This window comes from Sinohyriopsis cumingii, chromosome 1 (genome assembly GCF_028554795.1).
Source record: "Sinohyriopsis cumingii isolate HCF-2022 chromosome 1, ASM2855479v2, whole genome shotgun sequence".
Classification (NCBI taxonomy): domain Eukaryota; kingdom Metazoa; phylum Mollusca; class Bivalvia; order Unionida; family Unionidae; genus Sinohyriopsis; species Sinohyriopsis cumingii.
The window spans coordinates 121,643,826-121,665,100 of NC_142961.1; the positions used below are offsets into that span (position 1 = coordinate 121,643,826).

The 21,275-nt window shown below is 34.9% G+C and overlaps 1 protein-coding gene across 1 annotated transcript in view; it reads right to left on the minus strand.

Annotated features, from left to right (window-relative positions):
• The window catches only part of LOC149807760 (ectonucleotide pyrophosphatase/phosphodiesterase family member 3-like), a 73,723-nt gene that overhangs the window by 20,859 nt on the left and 31,589 nt on the right, over nucleotides 1–21,275 (minus strand). The window contains exons 7-12 of the mRNA XM_089960155.1: nucleotides 15,952–16,060; nucleotides 13,953–14,111; nucleotides 11,615–11,768; nucleotides 10,501–10,564; nucleotides 6,937–7,024; nucleotides 3,933–4,138 (exon numbers count right to left, since the gene is read on the minus strand). Of these exons, the coding sequence (XP_089816281.1) occupies nucleotides 3,933–4,138; nucleotides 6,937–7,024; nucleotides 10,501–10,564; nucleotides 11,615–11,768; nucleotides 13,953–14,111; nucleotides 15,952–16,060 (780 nt within the window). The remainder of the gene's footprint in view (nucleotides 1–3,932; nucleotides 4,139–6,936; nucleotides 7,025–10,500; nucleotides 10,565–11,614; nucleotides 11,769–13,952; nucleotides 14,112–15,951; nucleotides 16,061–21,275) is intronic.

Genomic DNA, 21,275 nt, shown 5'->3' on the forward strand with positions numbered 1-21,275 from the left:
AAAATCTTTACAGAGAATACCACACAAATTTGCCAGGAAATCCAGTTGTCAACAGATGCCATTGATACAAACAACATGGTGGTTGTGTACAGTGATGAAGATTTCTTGTGTGAGTTGGTGAGTGATGAAGATATTGAGTGAATCTGAGGGGTTTGATGAGGCAGATGTTCATGAGGTAGATGATGATGTCGGTGACAGAGAAAATGATATTTTAGAGGAGTGGGACGTTGGTGATGTAACCTTGAGAACAGTACAGTTTCACATCTATACCTGGTATGTGGGCACCTATTGCACAACTTCAAAAGCTCCTTGACTATTTAAATCTATTCAATAAGGACGATGACTCTGATGAAATTGCTATGGAAACAAATAGGCGAGTGAATCTTCTACAAATAATGGGAAAATATGGCCTGCATAATAACTTCCTTCCAATTTTCATGAGTTAAATTTTATTTTAATTTTATAACTGTCAATTGTGACATTTAATACAGTCAAATAAATATTGTTGAAATGAAAATTGTTTTGTTTCATCAATAACAACAGCATTTACAAATTTTGATCGCAGGGTGTGGGTAGATTATTTATCTGTCTATTTGTGAACTAAGTCAGATATTTAAAACAATACAATTTCGCTGTCAAGACTAAACAAAACAATTTCAGTCACGTTGGTAGAAACTGTGTTGTTCCAAAGTGATATTTGATTCATTTAAAATAATAACCAGAGTGTTGATATAGCGATTTTTGTTGTAGTTGACCTGTGACATAGTCAAATTAACATCTGGATGTGTTTATTTCAATCAACAATTTTTGGATATTATTATTTCAGATATGCTAATGAGTTCTTGCAATAGAATCGTGAGCTCTTGAAACCAAAATCCAGGTATTTGCACTGGTGTGATACAAATGGAAAGGAAACTGAATTATTTTTAGCCCTGACTATTGCTATGGGACTGATCGTGATGGAAGATATCCATGTGTGTATTATTGTTTGACATGCATATCTTTTATATGTCAAAACAAACTAATTTTTATGTAATACCAAGAGAAACAATAACATGTCTCTTTCTGCATTTTCACAACTTCTTTTATCATTTAATCAACGCATGTAATGTTTATGATGATTCAATGGAATATATTGTCAAATTTTATTGGTATGTGCTTTGTATATGCAGGACTATCGGAGCACAGGTCCAGTGATGTCACCGCCATTTTCAATTCCTGAGATATTATATGAACTGTTTTTTTAAACGTAACTCTGTAATTATAATTTTTCCTTCTGTCACGTCAAGGGATAGATTTCTCATTATGATGAGCTTCTTTCATCTTTGCAACAATGCAGATTTCGTTGCCAGCGGTAACATAAAATAAATTTAATGTGTAACACTTCTCAAAGCAGGTTATGTCCAAATCAAATTATAAAAAAATTTGAAATATTAGATAAATGTAATACATGTGTTTGGTTTAAATTATAAAATATGTTTGATTTGGGTGAAATATAACATTGTCCCAAGTAAAATAGCATGACATCAAGTGGGAATGAAAACATAATTTTTTTTCTTCATACTTGTAAATAAAAATCATGTTGTATTTAATATTCTTATTTTGAAAAATGCTATCTAATGTTTATTTCAGGTGTCCCTGGTTATAATCCAGTCAGAAAACTTGTGTCTTCAGTAATATAATCAGTAAATTTAGTAGTATTTTTGTACCAAATAGGTACCTCTCTTTGGATGAGGAATGATCCCATGGAGAGGGAAAATGTTATTCTGGGCTTATAATCCAGATAAACCCATAAAGTATGGTATCAAGTCCTATATGGTATGTAACTCTGCTAATGGATATTGCTCCAAGTTTCAATTGTATGTTGGTAAAAGTGATATCCTCGTTAGTGAAAATGGCAAAACATATGACCTGGCTATGGACACGATGTGTCACTTTTTTGGACAGGGTCAGGTGCCATTGGGACTGTTCACAGCACTAGGCAAGGGATTGCACAAACTCTTAAAGACAAAAACTGACAGTTCGACAAGAGACTTACACAATGCACACTGATCCTTTAGTAGCAATGAAATAAAATGATAAAAGCAAGTAATTCTCCTTCATACAACAGGGTCAGTACAGAATGTTCAATCTGGCAAAAGTGACCCAAAGACTGGCCTTGCTGTTGAACAGCCAGATATAGTCAATTTTTATAGCAAATATATGGGTGTGTGTGTAGATAGATCGGATCAAATGGTATCATATCGTTGCTTAAATTAGAGATCTCTCAAGTGGTGGAAAAAAGTTTTCTTTCATATGTTCAATTTAACAGTTTTAGATGCTTACATACTATATAAAATATACTCTCCAGATGTGGTAAAAATGTATTAGCGTGTCTTTAGGTCAAAATTAATATCTCAGATTGTTCAAATTGCTGGCTTTGTTGCAAACAGGTGAAAAAGTGAACACTTTTACCACTGCCTATGTCTTGGGCCCCTGAGATATAACAAGAACTGTTCCTTTAAACATAACTCTGTAATTATAATGTTTAAATTTTAATGGAGTGTAACAGTGTAAATAGTTTCTCATTCTTTGTTCATTAACAGAAATTTCATTTCTGAAAGACAATGCAATGAGGTATTGATAAGTTTAGCAAGTTTCAATATGCAACATATTCCATCATTGATGTTAATAATTCCATCATTTATGCAAATAATTCCATCATTTATGTTAATAAATCTATCATTTATGTTAATAATTTCTTTCAAACATTTTTTCCTGCTGTAGTTTGTATTGGTTATTGATTATGTCAAATGTTTCTCTAACAGCACTGAACATTTTGCATATTAAAATATGTTACTGTTTCAACCATGTTATTATTATTATTCTGTTAAGTATATAACAATATTCATTCAATAACATTCTTATCAGGGACCCAAGTGGCTGAGTGGTCTAAAGCGCTCACTGTTACGGATCACTGCCATCTCACCTCTGTCTGCATGAGTTCGAGTCTCGGATTCAGCTAATGTGGTTATGTGAGAAAGCTTGCCAGTAGCTACTTGTGCATGTGTTATAGCCATGATATTTTTAGTACACATAGCAGCCTAATGTAAATCAGCATTTTTCAGCACACGACAGGCTATGCATGGCGGCCAGTATTAATGGTGGAGGAAGAACACGGGAAAACCCCGGGAAGAACCAATGACCCACAAGAAGCTACTGGCAAGCTTTCTCACATACCCACATTGGCCAAATCCTGGACTTGAACCCACGCAGACAGAGGTGAGATGGCAATGATCCGTAACGGAGAGTGCTTTAGACCACTCGGCCACTCAGGGCCCCTATAATCTTATATGACATACTTATAATTTTGAGAATTTTATAACTGGATTGTATCCCATTTTTTTAAATTATAGCTGTTAAAGTGGTAGGTATCTTGCATACTTTATACAGTACAGATGTACTGACATTTTTATATATACCAGTGGCAGCATCGGCATAACAGCACTGCCAATTGTTGATTTACATTAGGCTGCTATGTGTACTAAAAATAGCATGGCTATAACACATGCACTAGCCATTGATGACTTTATTTTGCCAAAATCCAATAGTCTGCACTGATGGAGCAAGGTATGGTTCAAAATTTGTAAGGTATGAAGGGGTTACAAAGTTTTCAGCATGACTGTGATCATTCCAGATAAAAGCTTTCAGAAATTAAGGGGTTACATAATTTTCGGTGTGACTGAGATCGTGTCAGATAAAATCTTTCCGAAATTGAAGGTGGGGTACGATTCATAACTGATCTGCTGCTGATTAAAAAAATGTCTTCAAGACTTCTTACAAACTTGCTGGGTGACAAATACAGTACAATTTAATATGACAAATAATCTAAGGGTTCAGTGGAACAACAAGGTCTAGACATCTAAACTACAGACTTGACAAGCATGATTGACCTCAACATGAGCTTCAAGTGCTGGCTGTGGACAGCGTCCCCCACACGATCTCTGCTGTAACATTTTCTGGAGGGCATTGTCATCTACATTGGTGATGCTGTACTGGACACTAGTGAGTGTCCTATTCCTCTTCAATGGATGCTGCAGAAGGTGGTCCAGAGAGCCTTCTGTTCCATTGTTTGGGGCAGCCGTAATGTTCAGCATCTCTACAAATCATGGAAATCTTAACAATCAATTAGGATTAACACACAATTACATTCAAAACAATTCAAACAAATCAAAGTGAAAATATTCTTTTAGTCACTTTCCTACTGCACTATGTTTTTCAAGGCCCTTTTCATAATTTAAAACGTTCAATATTTTGTTTACCATTACAACAAATTATGTTGTCTTCAGTGACAGGATTTTTTGTAGGATTTTGAAAGTGAATATTCTAGGTACATTTATCCCAACACCCAGGATCCAGGATATAGAAAACTGCATCAAAATGCTGAACAATGTGCATCCAAAACCAAATGTTTTAGGTTCTGGATGCATACTCTGTGACAATACAGAGAGCTTTGAGTAAATGTTTTAATGCAAGCAAATCTATTATTAAATTAAGGAAACTTTACTAAATATTCGTCCTTTAAAAGTTATTGTGTACATGCTTTATTTTAGCTCATATTTTGGATTCAGGAATATTTGGATCTGCCAATTTCATTCACTTAATGTGACACCAGTGATAAAAATTTTAAACTCCATATGAAACTTCTAACATTAAGAATTCTGACACCGTAATCATGTCTTCAGTACCAAAGCAAAATATTGTCCATCCATACAATGATACCCATTTAAAGCCAATAGCACAACAAGAGGCCCAAGTAGGTCTGATATCACCCATCTAGTTTAACAGTTGACCATTTTTACTAAGCAGGGTTATGCAGTATCATATGAACACAATCCTACTTAAATTATCTCTCAACTTTATATTATGCAGATTTTACCTTTTATTGTTACTTTAGTTTCAGAAAAATTCTTTCCAAAGGCATTATTAACATGCACAGACTATTGCTCATTTGTGAACTCTTGATGATATAAACATGTCTACAGAGTTTTATTAGATTCATACGAGAAATGTAGTCTTTTGATCTAGAGAGGTGACAAGTTTAGCCAATCAGAAGCAAGATCATCTAGATCATCAATCTGCAGATCTCACTTATATACAACCTATGACAGTGACGATGTTAGCTTATTTAACCAAGTTTCAGCAAAATCATATTCAAATTTGGTCTCCAGAGAGGCAACACACAACAGCCAATCAGATTACAATATCAGGTATAGATCCTGTTCATAATCGAACTCTTCCACCATAGTCTTCATAATATAAGAATGTTTAATGAACCTGACTAAAATGTGACTTGAACTATTTGATGTTAGATAGTTAGCAAGATTAATCAATCAAATACATAATCCCACCATTAATATATGCAGATCTCACTCATAATCAAACTCAGAACAGATCTTTATGATGTACGTCAATTTGCCAAGCCTGATCAAATTTTATACATAATACAGCCTCAGATGCAAGATCATCTAAAAAATTTCCTCATAATAAAACTGACATCAAATATCTTGATGATATTAGCACATTTGCCAATTTTTATTAAAATCTGGTAAGAAATACCACCTCTCTTAGTGGTAAGAATTCAGCCAATAAAATCCAACAACACTTATTTAATATGTATTTATCATTAGGACTGTTCCATTATATATCTAATTTGCATTGTTTGTAAGTTAGTTTTTTTAATAATTTTGTTTCATTAAATGCTATTGTAATATAACATTGCATGTTGGACTTGATCTTGTCCAAAATTGAGTTCATTTCTGCTGGACCTGAATTTATTTTATTCTGTAAACAACTAATACATAGCTAAATAAGTGTCTATATGCATAGGTTTAAAATCAGTATCATTATTAATAGAAGTAAATATGTTTATTTGGGTCTAGGTCTAGGTTTTGGAATTTCCTTAGTGTATTTTACATAGTCCAGTTTCTGGTATTTATTTAGTAAACATCAGGATCATTCTAGAAGGTTATTTTCCATTAGGGAATTTTTTATATATAGAAAATGCTAATTGTGACCTGAGGTCAAGGAGAGAACTCTATAATTTTGTAACTGAGAGGGGATTTTTCAGTTTAAAATCTAGCACTTTCAAGTTGTATTATATGCTGGGTCAAGTTGGACAAAACACCATGCTGATATAACCACCCATATGGGAAAAGTAGAGAAACAATATTTTCAAGATGGCCACTATGTTGGATTGGACATTAGACGCATACCATTTTTCCATTTAGAATCAACTAGACATCATAAGAAGTCTTTTTGTGAAAGCACAATGTCAGTATGACCAACTATCTAGGAGAAGTAGTGATACTAAGATTTTCCATATGGCCATTCAGTACCATTTTCAACTGCAACCAAACAGACATAATAAGTCTTTTTTCAGTTGTGCTTTAAAATCCTTTCATTTGAAATGCCATGCTATGTATCATTAATTCAGGAGAAGTTATGATAAGATTTTCAAGATGGTGGCTGTGGTAGCCATATTGGACGTCTGTAAAGTACCATTTTCATTTAGGACTAACCAGACATTAAAGTTTTTTAGTGAAAACTCCATGTAAATATTCAGGAGAAGCAGCAATAAGAAGATTCTAAAGATGGCAGCAGTAGTAGCCATAATGGATGTGCCTGTGGCACTATTTTCAGTTAGGACCATGTAGCGTTTGTAGCACAGATATAGCCCCACTGCAGATAAAAAAAGTCCTCAAAAATGAAGAAAATCTTTGAAAAACTGCTATATCAGCATCAGAAAATCTAATCATTTCATTTACATAATCATACAATCTTGCAAACCATATTTCATTTGTCTACCTCAAGTGGTCTCTGCTTAACTGTGCCAACACAGTTTGTGTCAAGAAAAAATTTACATCAAAATGTCCTCTATAACTTTGGAGAACTCACCTGCAAATAAGTTGTACAGCTCAATATTTTCAAATGGTTCAACCATCAGATTCCATTTAAATGCTGGTCCATAGGCAAGGAACAATGCCTGAAAGCAAATAATAATAATAATAATAATAATAATAATAATAATAATAACAACAATATTAATAGTGCAACTTTCACAATTTGCAATGGCAAATCCACAAACACAACCATATTTTTTATTATATTTTACTCTCCCTCAACCATGCCCCATGTATCAAAGTCCCAAATCTGTTATAATGTTATATATGAGAGATAATTTGTCTTCCACTATGACTGTATGCAACAAGTTTGATCAAAATATTTGAAAACATCTCTGTAATTGACATTTTTGGGGTAAATCTGATCTTTACCTCCTCCCAAAGACCACAGGGGAGGGATCCAACAATAATATCCATCCTGCACATGCTTATCATATGATATGTATGCATAGGGTTAAATAGTATGTTAGCACAATACTGGCTATATACCAATTAGAAAGGTAAAGATAAAATAGATTGCAAGAAACTTTAGGAAGACAACATTTTCAAAATACATAGACACGAAGTACTACAAGATAAAAGATAAAGTTACATTTTTATATAAACCACATTCTTTTACACAGATTGGGATTTTCTCAGGTTGTACATCATCATAACGCATTGGATAAGATCACTGCCAAGTTTTAGCAGGGTGCCACCGCATATGCAGGATTGATGCTAATTTCACATGCATCTCAATGAAAAATCAACCAAATGCACATAAATTGTGCATCATTTCACTTATCATTTTGAATTAGGAAGAGGGGAAGGGGAGTGAGGAAAACTTCACACTATATTTTTGTTTCTAGCATAGTCTCAAGATTTAGTGGTTTAGGTGCTTTGGCAATAGACAGATGGTTGGATGGACAAATATTTTTTCAATATCCCAAACCTAAATTACAATCAATGCAAACTTGCCATATCCTGACATGTCACAAAAACCTATTTTACTCAAAACCTCTCTCTGACATAGTTGTGTTTATAAAAACATAATTTGAAATAAATCTTATGAACAAAATGACAGAGAGCTGTCTGGATATCACAATATATGCCCAAAACCTGTAGCCTGTTGAAACCATCATGCTTTGCAAAGCTCCATGCTCAATCGCCATGGAAAGCTATGACCACTGGGCAGTTTTAACAGTTAATTGTCACAGTAGCAATTAAAGGGTAAAGGTTCTCAGAGATATAACAACCCCCATTTCATAGATTTCCTAACTGACTAAAGGGATTTTGTGTTAGCTGCATTGCTATAGGAAGGGATTTTGTGTCTGCTAGTCCTTGCAGCATTGCTATAGGAAGGGGATTTTGTGTTTGCTAGTCCTTGCAGCATTGCTATAGGAAGGGGATTTTGTGTTTCTAAAAATAGCACCTTGGTCTAGCTGAGACATGTACCAATGTGGACAAAGGTGAGATATGAGTAATCTGTAAAGATAAGCAATTTTGACGTGGCCATCTGGGGTCTCAGTGGGTAAATGCCTTATTCAGAAGACTACAAAGAATCTTAAATCTCTCTTCATACATGATTTCTACTAATAACCTCTATAAACAGCATAACCCCGCCTTTTTTAGAACATTTTGAAAAAAAAGAAAAGAAAAAAACCTGCAAGAAACACCAGGCAAATGCAACAAGAAACCCGCGATGTGAAGCAACCAGGACTGTTCCCGAGCTTTCCTTCCCACTAATGACACCCAACCATTCAACTGTAAGGGACCTTTATGGACCCACACATTGAGGCCAAACTATAAGGGTCCTTGAACCAATAAAAGCCTGGTGGAGGGGGCACCATTCCCTTCCACAGAAACAACTATCAGGAACCTAACCATCTGACACCAGCCTCCCCCAGATGGATTTCTACACGGAAGTAAATTAGTAAAACATTTCTAAAGCCCTACAGAACAAAACTATAAAGTTTCCTCACACAGATTCATATGCTCTTATATTTTTATCTGATTAAATATTAAATGATTTGATGACTTCATTCTTTTCTTTCATTGTGACAGTAAAATCTCATGCTAATTAATGTTCACCATATATTAACATTTTCATTTTAATATTTAATATTACATACTTTTCACACATCAAAGGCTAGAAAAATGGAGGTATGTGACCATATATAGAATAATTTAATCGATGCCATATCAGTTCTTCTGATGCAGCTAGCTAGGTCAGCTTTGTTTGCAAGCTTGTGCAAGCTTGTAATTGGCAAGCTTGCAACAAGCTTACATGACAAGCTTGTACAAGCTTGCCAATTGCAAGCTGACCTATTACTAGCTTGTGCAAGCTCATAATAGGGAAGCTTGTGCAAGCTTGCAATTAGGCAAGCTTGCCACAGTTTAAAATCTAAGCTTGCCACAAGCTTACATAACTAGCTTGCTGCAACCTTAAAAATAAGCTTGCGATTTTGGTTTGGGGTTGATATTAAGCTGTACCGAAAATTTGGTTTCAGTCAGTGAAGTCATTCAGGAGTTACTGAGCAGACATGATATTTGGGAATGACAGGACATACTCTGCTGTACTGAACCATTTTGGTGGCCTAGTGGTAAGAGCATCCACCTTGGATGTGGGAGCTTGCGAGTTCAATCCTTGTCTGAGTCTTACCAAAGACTTACAAAAATGGTACTAGCAGCTGCCTAGGTGCTCAGCGTCAAGAGGTTAGTGTTAGGACTCATTGGTCTAGTGTTAGGATAATATGACAGTGTGGGACATGATGCTACACATCTGCAGCATGATGCCCCAGTGCTGTGCTGGACATCACTATAAACTGCCACACTGCAGACATCAAAGTGATATGAATTGCTAAAACTATGTTAAAAATCCAAATCACACACACACACACTTTGCAGTATTGATTTGTGTGACAGAAAGGGCTGGGTATGGCAGAGGCATACAAAACACCATAGTAAGTGACTGACAATTGAAATATTCCACATTTTCAGGTGAATGGCAAATAATCTTCTGTACAATTTTCTGATGAACAATGATCATGAATGTTCATTAAAACTTCTCTGAGTATTAGTCATCATGCAGTTTAATAAACTTCTCTAAGTATTAGTCATCATGCAGTTTAATAAACTTCTCTAAGTATTAGTCATCATGCAGTTTAATAAACTTCTCTGAGTATTAGTCATCATGCAGTTTAATAAACTTCTCTGAGTATTAGTCATCATGCAGTTTAATAAACTTCTCTGAGTATTAGTCATCATGCAGTTTAATAAACTTCTCTAAGTATTAGTCATCATGCAGTTTAATAAACTTCTCTAAGTATTAGTCATCATGCAGTTTAATAAACTTCTCTAAGTATTAGTCATCATGCAGTTTAATAAACTTCTCTGAGTATTAGTCATCATGCAGTTTAATAAACTTCTCTAAGTATTAGTCATCATGCAGTTTAATAAACTTCTCTAAGTATCAGTCATCATGCAGTTTAATAAACTTCTCTGAGTATTAGTCATCATGCAGTTTAATAAACTTCTCTAAGTATTAGTCATCATGTTGTGCCTTTATAACATTCCTTACCTGCATACTTTTGTAGAGGTTATCATATCCATGGTTGCCACCACGGCAAGTACTGGCATAATTTCTGTAAGAATAAGATGATACAATTTGTGATTCTGAATGTCAACTTTTTAATTTCTTTTTCTTCTGGGAAAGATTATATAAATTTGGTAAGAGCAAGAAGCTTCCATATATACTTGCTTAATACAAGCAATATATACCCTGATCTGCCATTGCAATATATATATATATATATATATATATATATATATAGAGAGAGAGAGAGAGAGAGAGAGAGAGAGAGAGAGAGAGCTAGAGTTATCCCTGGATTCTATAGGAAGTTTTAAATATGAAGAAATAATAATAACATACAGGCTAGAATATGTAGAACTTCAAAATTCTCAAACCTGTATGATAAAATTATTTCTTGTCATATATATTACAATCATGGAAATAGGTATGCTTGATTTTTTGTTGTTGTTGTTGTGGGGTTTAACGCCATTTTTCAGCACACGATAGGCTATACATGGCGGCCAGTATTAATGGTGGAGGAAGAACCCGGGAAAACCCCGGAAAGAACCACCGACCCACGAGAAGCTACTGGCAAACTTTCTCACATACCCACACTGGCTGAATCCTAGACTCGAACCTCCATAGACAGAGGTGAGATGGCAGTGATCCATAACGAAGAGCGCTTTAGACCACTCGGCCACTCGGGGCCCCTAGGTATGCTTGAGAATATGGCAATGAATATTAAACTACTGGATAAATGAAAACCAAAGTAATTAATTACATTAATTAATCTTCCTATTGGTAACATTTATTTTATTTGAGAATTAAAATGGGCAGATGAAAACAGATCTCCTGTTTTTACTATGAATGTAGTTTTTACAATTTTCTCACTATGGTCATTTCAAGGAAAATTACAAAAATTAAATACCACAATTGTTTACATGGGCAATTCATATAAATTGGAACAATTAAAACAAAATATTTATATTTTCTTTAATTTTTACAGGTTTACTATATTATTTATTTACACAAAATATTTCTTTTACCTTTAATTATTCAACATGGAGTCCATTTCCTTTTATGTCCCTCCTAATTAATTGATAATTATTCTTTTAAAAAATACCTTGTGACAAGCCAGCCAGTCTCCATGTCTAGAATGATGTCATCAATGCGCTGGTTGTTTACGTAGTGATGTCGCACAGGAAGTTGATTTTTCTCATAGGCCTTCATGTGAGTGCTGGCACATGTCAGGTTGCTCAAAAACACAGATGGTTCCACTGTTTGATTGAGAACAAAATATAATAAACCATGCTAATATAACCACTAGCGCAAATGAAGAAAAATTTTCATATATTTTGGCGCTGTAGGGTTCCCATATTAACATGCAACATGTTGATGGAGAGAGATAGGTGAGTGGGTGGGAGAGAGTTATGGAGCAAGGTAAGTAGATATTTGAGAAAGAAAGAAAGACAGACATATATAGATAGACAGACTGAAAGACAGATAGACTGATAAACAAATAGATAGATATATAGTTAGAAAGATAGATATATAGACAGATAAACAGACAGATAGATTGAAATTTACCAATCCTAGCTAATGTTATGCTGTGGAACTAAAATGTAGAAGAATAGAAAATACGAGACCACAACTCTGCTAAATCATTATGTAGAAAGCTGGAAATAAAACTCATCCAAGTTCTTGTTAATGTAAAGCTGCACACCAAATCTGGTTGAAATCAAATTGTTCTTGGCAAAGTTGTGCTGCAAAAGCTGAAGTGTAGCAGGACAAGCAATCAGGGGACATAACTCCATTAACTGACACTGTATCCCTTCCATTCAATGTCTCATAAACATTAAGCTGCATCCCTAATTTATTTAAGATTCAAAATCCATGCTAAATAATGGGAAACCTAGTAAAGAGAACTGGCAATCTGGGGTCATAACTCTTCCAAACGAAGACCTGGAACACTAGAAATCAATATCTGTTAAAAGTCTTTTGTTTACAATTGGATGCCAATAAATGAATTATAAAATATACAAATTGTTTAAAACAATGTTACCTAGTTACTTTCTTTTCTAAAAGACATGAAAATGACCAAGTGGAGCTTACAGTCTTTTGAGAGAGACACATCTTAAGAATGAACAAGCTATATACTCTATAACCCAAACAGCATACACCCATCATACACCCAAACAGAGGGAATTCAAAGTTATTTTAACAATACATAGGATATAAACGGTTGATATTAAATAACCATGATAACCAGTGAGGAAATCCTGGGAAATTCTTTGTCTTAGAAATGAAACCCTTTGCAAAGTATAAACCAGAGGCAGGATATTGTGCAATCAAGGTCCATAACTTGTAAATTATGTCATGGGACACTGAAAACCAAACAAAACCAAACAAATTCAATGTCTCATCTGTACAAGGAAGCTAGTCACATTTCGCTGAAATTCAAGAAACTTTGGTAAAATTATGCTCTGAAAAATTCAAGAATCTTTGGTAAAGTTGTGCTCTGAAAACTAAATTTAGGAAAAGACGAAATCAGGTGTCATAAATCTGCTAAATGTTGACACAAGAAACTGAAAAGGGAACTATTTCAAACTCTTATCAAGCGGCATACCAAATTTGGATAAATCCAATTATTCCCAGTAAAGTGATCGTATGGAAACCAAACTTGATAGATGGTATACAAGGCAGACAGACTGACAATGTTGATGCTACAGGATAAAAATTGAATCTCTGTTTCAGAAGGGTAATCCTGGTAGTATACAGTATTAACTTATCTCCCATTGGGACCTCTATTTCAGAAGGGTAATCCATTTAGCATACAGTATTAACTTATCTCCCATTGGGACCTCTATTTCAGAAGGGTAATCCAGTTAGTATTAACTTATCTCCCATTGGAACCTCTATTTCAGAAGGGTAATCCAGTTAGTATACAGTATTAACTTGTCTCCCATTGGGACCTCTATTTCAGAAGGGTAATCCAGTTAGTATACAGTATTAACTTGTCTCCCATTGGGACCTCTATTTCAGAAGGGTAATCCAGTTAGTATTAACTTATCTCCCATTGGAACCTCTATTTCAGAAGGGTAATCCAGTTAGTATACAGTATTAACTTGTCTCCCATTGGGACCTCTATTTCAGAAGGGTAATCCAGTTAGTATTAACTTATCTCCCATTGGGATCTCTTTTTACTGCATTTCTCTATAAAAAAAAACTATCTGGACATTTAACATTTTTTAGTGACCTTTAATAGCATTCCTTATCCAATGACAGGAACACCCCAAACTTTTTAAAAGTTTATTGTGAGGCCCCTGGGTTTATCATGGAAGAAATACAAGCTATTGCAAGTAAAATTGCAGATAAATACATTTATTAAGGAAATAATTTGTAACAGATTAATAAGACAGCACTGAATCTCAAAGATTAATTTAATTTAAAATAAAAAGTACCTGGCTCAGTAGCAGGGATGATGTTTTTATTGTGATAAACGTATTTTGTGGCCATGCGGCCAAATGCACCTTCCCACACATAACTGTGCTGACTCATGAAACGGCTGTCAATGTAGTTTGACAAGCGGACAAGTCGGTTACAGCTAACATCATCCATACCTGAAAAGTAAATGACATATTGCTATTCATATCAAATCAAAAGAATCTTTCTTTAATGGCAGAACTCATTTATAAAAAAAAGCATAAAAGATCCACAAATTCAACTCTGCCTACCATATTCACAAAACTGACTCTACTGTTATGAAACTCCAGTTATCTATAAATCTGGTCAAACTGGCCGGTAGTTTTGGTTGGCCCATGATTTACTAAGCAATCTAACAACACTTTGTGAGTTTCCATCTTTGATCAAAATATTTAAATTAAGCTCAATAAAAATCAAAATAAAGCAATAATATTTTCTATAAAGATTTACAAACATTGTATATGTTATTAACATTTTATAAGAATTTCCTTCATCTATCATACTCTATCATATTATAATCATGACAAGAATCTTGAATACTCCAGGAAAAATATGGAAATAAAACAAATAAATTCAATGATGATTAAAACACAAAATATTGTCTTGAAAGACAGTTTCAATGAAAGACCACCTATCTTGACAGGCCAGATACTCAATGCACAAAGTAATCTGTTAGAAAAAAGAAATAACCTCCAATGACTCTACAGAATATGTTTTGTTTGCAGGATTGGTTTCCCAACACAGGTTCTACTGTACTTGTTTGTAAGTTCAGCCCAACTGCAAACTTCACCAGCCCAGGACTGCCATTGCATAATGTGCCAGTAGATCTGGGTCTATGAAATTTGTGAGAAATAATCATTAAAACATACAGAGACCCTGATCTGCTGGTGTATCATGTAAATGCAAATCAGGCTCTATATTGTTTGCAATTGGACTTGACTTCTAAGCAATTATATGGTAGTCTATTATAAAGGTGGTAATAAAGCTGCATTTCCTATAAGTGCAAATACTTATCAGGAATAAGGACCATGATCTACACTGATCCAAACTGAAAAAACTTTAAAAATGCAACAACTTGATGAGTGTGACCATTCTTATAAATTCCAACAAACACAAGATATTTAACTTTTCTTTTTAAAGAGACACTACTTTCATATTATTTTCCTAATGAAAATAAAGGTTTGACTGCATAATTTGGTTGCTTTCATAAAGTTACCAACTCTGGTACTTGTTAGAATCAGAAATGTGACCAGTTAGGAAGTTGTTTAGTTTGTAAAATAGTAATTATTTGTGACCTGGAAGAAGATACATGATTTCTCCCTCAACCTGTCTTGACTACATAGTACATGTATGTTGCATGATAAAAGATCCCACTTTTCACCCTGAATCTCCATTGGTTACCTCTTGATTTACAGATTATTTTAGCAAAGTAAAAGTGATAGCGAGAAATAGAAAAAAGTTAGAAAAATACCTGGGATGACACTAGGACATTCATGTTACACAAAAAATATCAATATTTACATGTCTTTATGAAATGAAACAATGCCATTTATATATAATTTTATACGGTCATATAGTAAGCCATAATGAAGGCAGTTTCCCCAATAAAAATGTCAAATGATTATAAAAATCAGTCTTGATGTTGAGCTGAATCTGTCAAAATGGTGACTTAAATCAACCTTGATGCTGAGTTGAATCTGTCATGATGTTGACTTAAATCAGTCTTGATGTTGAGTTGAATCTGTCATGATGTTGACTTAAATCAGTCTTAATGTGGAGTTGAATCTGTCATGATGTTGACTTAAATCAGTCTTAATGTGGAGTTGAATCTGTCATGATGTTGACTTAAATCAGTCTTGATGTTGAGTTGAATCTGTCATGACTTTGACTTAAATCAGACTTAATGTAAAAAATTAGGACATGAAACATTAAGATGGTCATCAGGTCAATGCATCTACAGCACACTATCATATTTACCATGATCCGCTATGATGATAATGTTGACACAGTTGTGAAGTTTTCTTTTATATAATCCATCCATTAACTGACCAATAGCCTCATCAACCCTCTCCAGGGCAGCACCAATCTGAAATGGATTCACACAAAATACACTGAATATATATGACAAGTACCAAGATACTCGATGAGAAACAATTTTTGGAGTACATTATGTGTCTGCTGACATAGGTGGGAGTCAGATAAGAGTGTTCTTTTGGAAATATGTCCATACTGAGATCCCATTACTGCCCATGACACACAAATAAAGCAATGTCACACTGAGATACCATTACTGCCCATGACACACAAATAAAGCAATGTCACATTGAGATACCAATTCTGTGCATGACACCCAAAAATGCAATGTCACATTGAGATACCATTACTGTGCATGACACACAAAAAAGGCATGTTCACATCGAGATACCCTTACTGTGCATGACACACAAAACGACATGTTCACATTGAGATACCATTACTATACATGATACACAAAAAGCAATGTTCACATTGAGATACTGTTACTGTGCATAACACATAAAAAAGCATTGTCCACATTGAGATACCATAATTATGCATAACACCCCAAAATGGCAAGTTCACATTGAGATACCATTACTGACCATGACACACAAAAAGCAATATACACATTGAGATACCATTACTGACCACGACACACAAAAAGCAATGTCCACATTGAGATACCATTACTGACCACGACACACAAAAAGCAATGTCCACATTGAGATACCATTACTGTGCATGACAACCAAACAAGCAATGTCTAAATTTAGATATCATTACTGTGCATGACAACCAAACAACCAATGTCTACATTGAGATATCATTACTGTGCATGACAACCAAACAAGCAATGTCTACATTGAGATATCATTACTGTGCATGACAACCAAACAAGCAATGTCTACATTGAGATATCATTACTGTGCATGACAACCAAACAAACACTGTCTACATTGAGATATCATTACTGTGCATACAACCAAACAAGCAATGTCTACATTGAGATATCATTACTGTGCATGACAACCAAACAAGCAATGTCTGCATTGAGATATCATTACTGTGCATGACAACCAAACAAACACTGTCTACATTGAGATATTATTACTGTGCATGACAACCAAACAAGCAATGTCTACATTGAGATATCATTACTGTGCATGACAACCAAACAAGCAATGTCTACATTGAGATATCATTACTGTGCATGACAACCAAACAAGCAATGTCTGCACTGAGATATCATTACTGTGCATGACAACCAAACAAGCACTGTCTACATTGAGATATCATTACTGTGCATGACAACCAAACAAGCAGTGTCCACAATGAGATACCATTACTGTGCATGACACACATAAAGCAATGTCCACACTGAGATACCATTACTGTGCATAACAGCCCCCCCCCCCAAGAAACTAATGTCCACATTACTCTGCAAGGCACAAAAAGCAATGTTTACACTGAGATACTGTTACTGTGCAAGACACCCCAAAAAAGCAATGTCTACATTGAAATATCATTACTGTGCATGACACACAAAAAGCAATGTCCACATTGAGATACCATTACTGTACATAACACCCAAAAAAGCAATGTCTACATTGAAATATCATTACTGTGCATGACACACAAAAAGCAATGTCTACATTGAGATACCATTACTGTGCAAGACACCCCCCAAAAAACATTGTCCACACTGAGACATCATTACCGTACATGATACACAAAAAAAGCATTGTCCATACTGAGATACCATTACTATGCATGGCACACAAGAAGCATTGTCCACAAGAGATATCATTACTGTGCATGACACCCCCCAAAAATCAATGTCTACTTGGAGATATCATTACTGTGCATGACACCCCCCAAAAAAACATTGACTACATTGAGATATCATTACTGTACATGGTACACAAAAGAAGCATTGTCCATACTGAGATACCATTACTATGCATGACACACAAAAAAGCAATATCCACATTGGGATACTATTACTGTGCATGACACACTAAAAGTAATGTCTACATTGAGATACCATTACTGTGCATGATACACAAAAAGGCTTGTTCACACTGAGATACCATTACTGTGCATGATACACAAAAAGCAATGTCTACATTGAGATACCATTACTATGCATGATACACAAAAAGGCTTGTCCATACTGAGATACCATTACTGTGCATGACACATGCCAAAAACAGGTGAGGAGGTGAAGACAGAGTGGGAGCTGTTTGTTGTTGTTGTTGTTGTTGTAGGGTTTAATGCCATTTTTCAGCACACGATAGGCTATACATGGCAGCCAGTATTAATGGTGGAGGAAGAACCTGGGAAAACACCGGAAAGAACCAACGACCTTCGAGAAGCTACTGGCAAGCTTTCTCACATACCCACATTGGCTGAATCAGAGACTCGAACCTACGCAGACAGAGGTGAGATGGCAGTGATCCGTAACGGAGAGCGCTTTAGACCACTCGGCCACTTGGGGCCCCGGAGCTGTTTGTGAATGCATTGGCTGAAATGGTCCACCTAATTTCCTTTTGCACTGGCAAGCTTTGTTTTCAACAATTCCACCAAAAAAAATTGGTTCAGTGAAGCAGAATCAGTGACAGTATTAATAGTGTCCTAGTCTCTATTAAGTCCACTCCTTCACTTTTTCTTCAGTAAGTGTGTTATGCCTGGATAAGACTGTAGTCCACTGATTCTGTTTAATGTGTACATATGTCACATGTATTGCTTGAATCACACTCCTCACATTCCAGGCATAGTTATCCTCAGTCTGTTTAAAGCACTTGCACTCAGAGCACCTAGACCTGCCCATTGTGTTGACACCTTTGCCCATTGTGTTGACACCTTTGCCCACTGTGTTGACACCTTTGCCCATTGTGTTGTCACCCATGAATACAGATGAAATCAGCCAATAATCTTTGCCAACTTACTCTAAAATGAACATTATAAACAACACAAATGCGAATAAAAATTACAAACTCAACCTATATGGTCTGTAATATTAGACAGTCATCAAAATAAATCCTACAACAGGAACAGTTCACATTACCAGAATGAACATACAAGCAAGAGTGGCAGGTATACCAAAATTTCACCAGTCTGTATAACACATGACTAAGTTAGGTTCTAATAAAGTTAAATCCTTGTTTCAGATAGAAACAGGAAAAAAAAAAACATAGGTAGAAATATTGATGAAGCAATTTAGTCTTCATTTGAGAAAACTCCTCAGACTCACTCCTTGCATGAAAGATACCGCTAGACAGGTTTTTGCAGAGTCTCTTCAAAAGCATACTTCCCAGCATGATCAAAATTGTAACTGAAGTATGGATGGAATTTGTCACCAATCCATCTCTGTGGACAGACAACTTTTAGCTTTCTTTATGCCCAAAATTTAACCTGCAAGAGTGATCATACTCCTAAGGCATTATGATTGGGTAAAGTATTCAAAGAAGAATGAGCATTTGGATACTTTCTTATACTGGTTGCTTACCCAGCCTTGCAAAGTACATCTTTTAATAAGTGAACCTCCCTCTTTTGAGTCAAAACTAAACAATAAAATGATGTTCTTATTGAACAGGTCATGTTAATCTCAGCATGCCTTAGTGAAATGGAAGTGGCTGTTAAACCCTGCCTGTAACATACATGATTTTGTGGAGCTTACCAGTGTGCACATCTCATTACCGCTATATGAATCATGATGTTACTGTACGCAAGTGAACAGTTTCCGTGCTAAGAGAACTCTAGCTTCAGGTAAATTACCTTTTTAATTAAACTTGGTAATGTGAAATATTGGGAGGCTGAAAAGTGGTTTGTTGATACGAAATTATTAACATTTCAGAAATCTCCAAGTTCATTGGGTCTAAAATAATTAATCACATGAAAATAAATCTCAACTCAGTGCCAAGGTAAATATGACTCAGAACAATGGACAATAATTTATTGGTGGCACTAATTAAACACAAGAGGTTTTAATTCAACTCCTACAGCATTTTGTTATTAAGGCTACTAGCTGCTGATAAAAATGGACCTTTAGTTTGCCTAGCACTCTGGATGGTCATGTCAATAAGGTTATTGATGCATATTAGTTCTAAGGTGTGGAGTTTGATTTATGATCTGCACTGGCTATATATGATGAAGAAGTCTAGTAATGGTCTGAATGAATATGATCACTGGAATTCTGTGTGAAAAAAACAGAGTTAATATGGAGAACAATTTATAAAAAACTGATGGATCTGATTTTCTAGTTTAATTCATAAGTATGATGGAATTTTCCATCAAATTTGGTTAATGCGATCAAATGGAATATGGAACCACTGGGAAGTCAAATCAAGATTTATTGTCTGTGACTTTAATTCAAATGCAGAGGCTGGCAACAGAGAAGGATTCATCAACAAAAAAAGATAAAAGCTTTGAAGAACTCATTTGATGAACATATATGAATTAGGAATTTGAAAGGAATGGAATGAAGTCTGCATAAATATTTACTCTCTCTCTCTCTGATACGATATTTGAAGTGAAGTTTGTTTGCACATTCTGACAGGTAAACATAGTAAGAAACATTTATACAATTCTCACTTGCTTTGAGTTATAATTTTCAGTTTTTAAAGTTGGTATTTCATACTGTGCAATTTGACAAGTTGATTTGTTTGACCTTCAAGATGAGTGATTGATAACGAGTTTTTATATTATTATTCACACATTATTAATGGATTCTGAGAATTTGACAGAAAAAAGTACTAGTGTTACTTTTAATTAACAACTGACCATATGAAAACAAAATGAATCATAATTACAGCAGTGTAAATCACATGTTCAATGACACTGGAGTGTCCGAGTCAGATTTGTTCAAAGCCAGGTTAAGATTAATTGGCAATGGATATATTCTTTTCATTCTTTGTGTTGCTGGAATAATAGGAAATATTCTTGCTTTCATTACATTTACAACCAAATCTGTACGGACCTCTACGATTTCCATACATCTGAGAACACTGGCATGTGCCGATATATTTGTGCTGATCACAGCAATTTTTCGCCATAAGACATACAACATTTTTCTATCTGAAGAACAACAAATAAAATCTGTGTTTTATTTTGATCCATATATCCAAGTTTATGTGGAGCCATTTCACTGGATTGCATTAGGAGTGTCAAGTTTTATTACAGTCGCTCTCTCATTAGAACGATACCTAGCTGTCAAATACCCTTTAGTGGTGAAAAAGAACTGTACTCCATTCACAGTCCGAATTTGTACCGTTTTAATCATG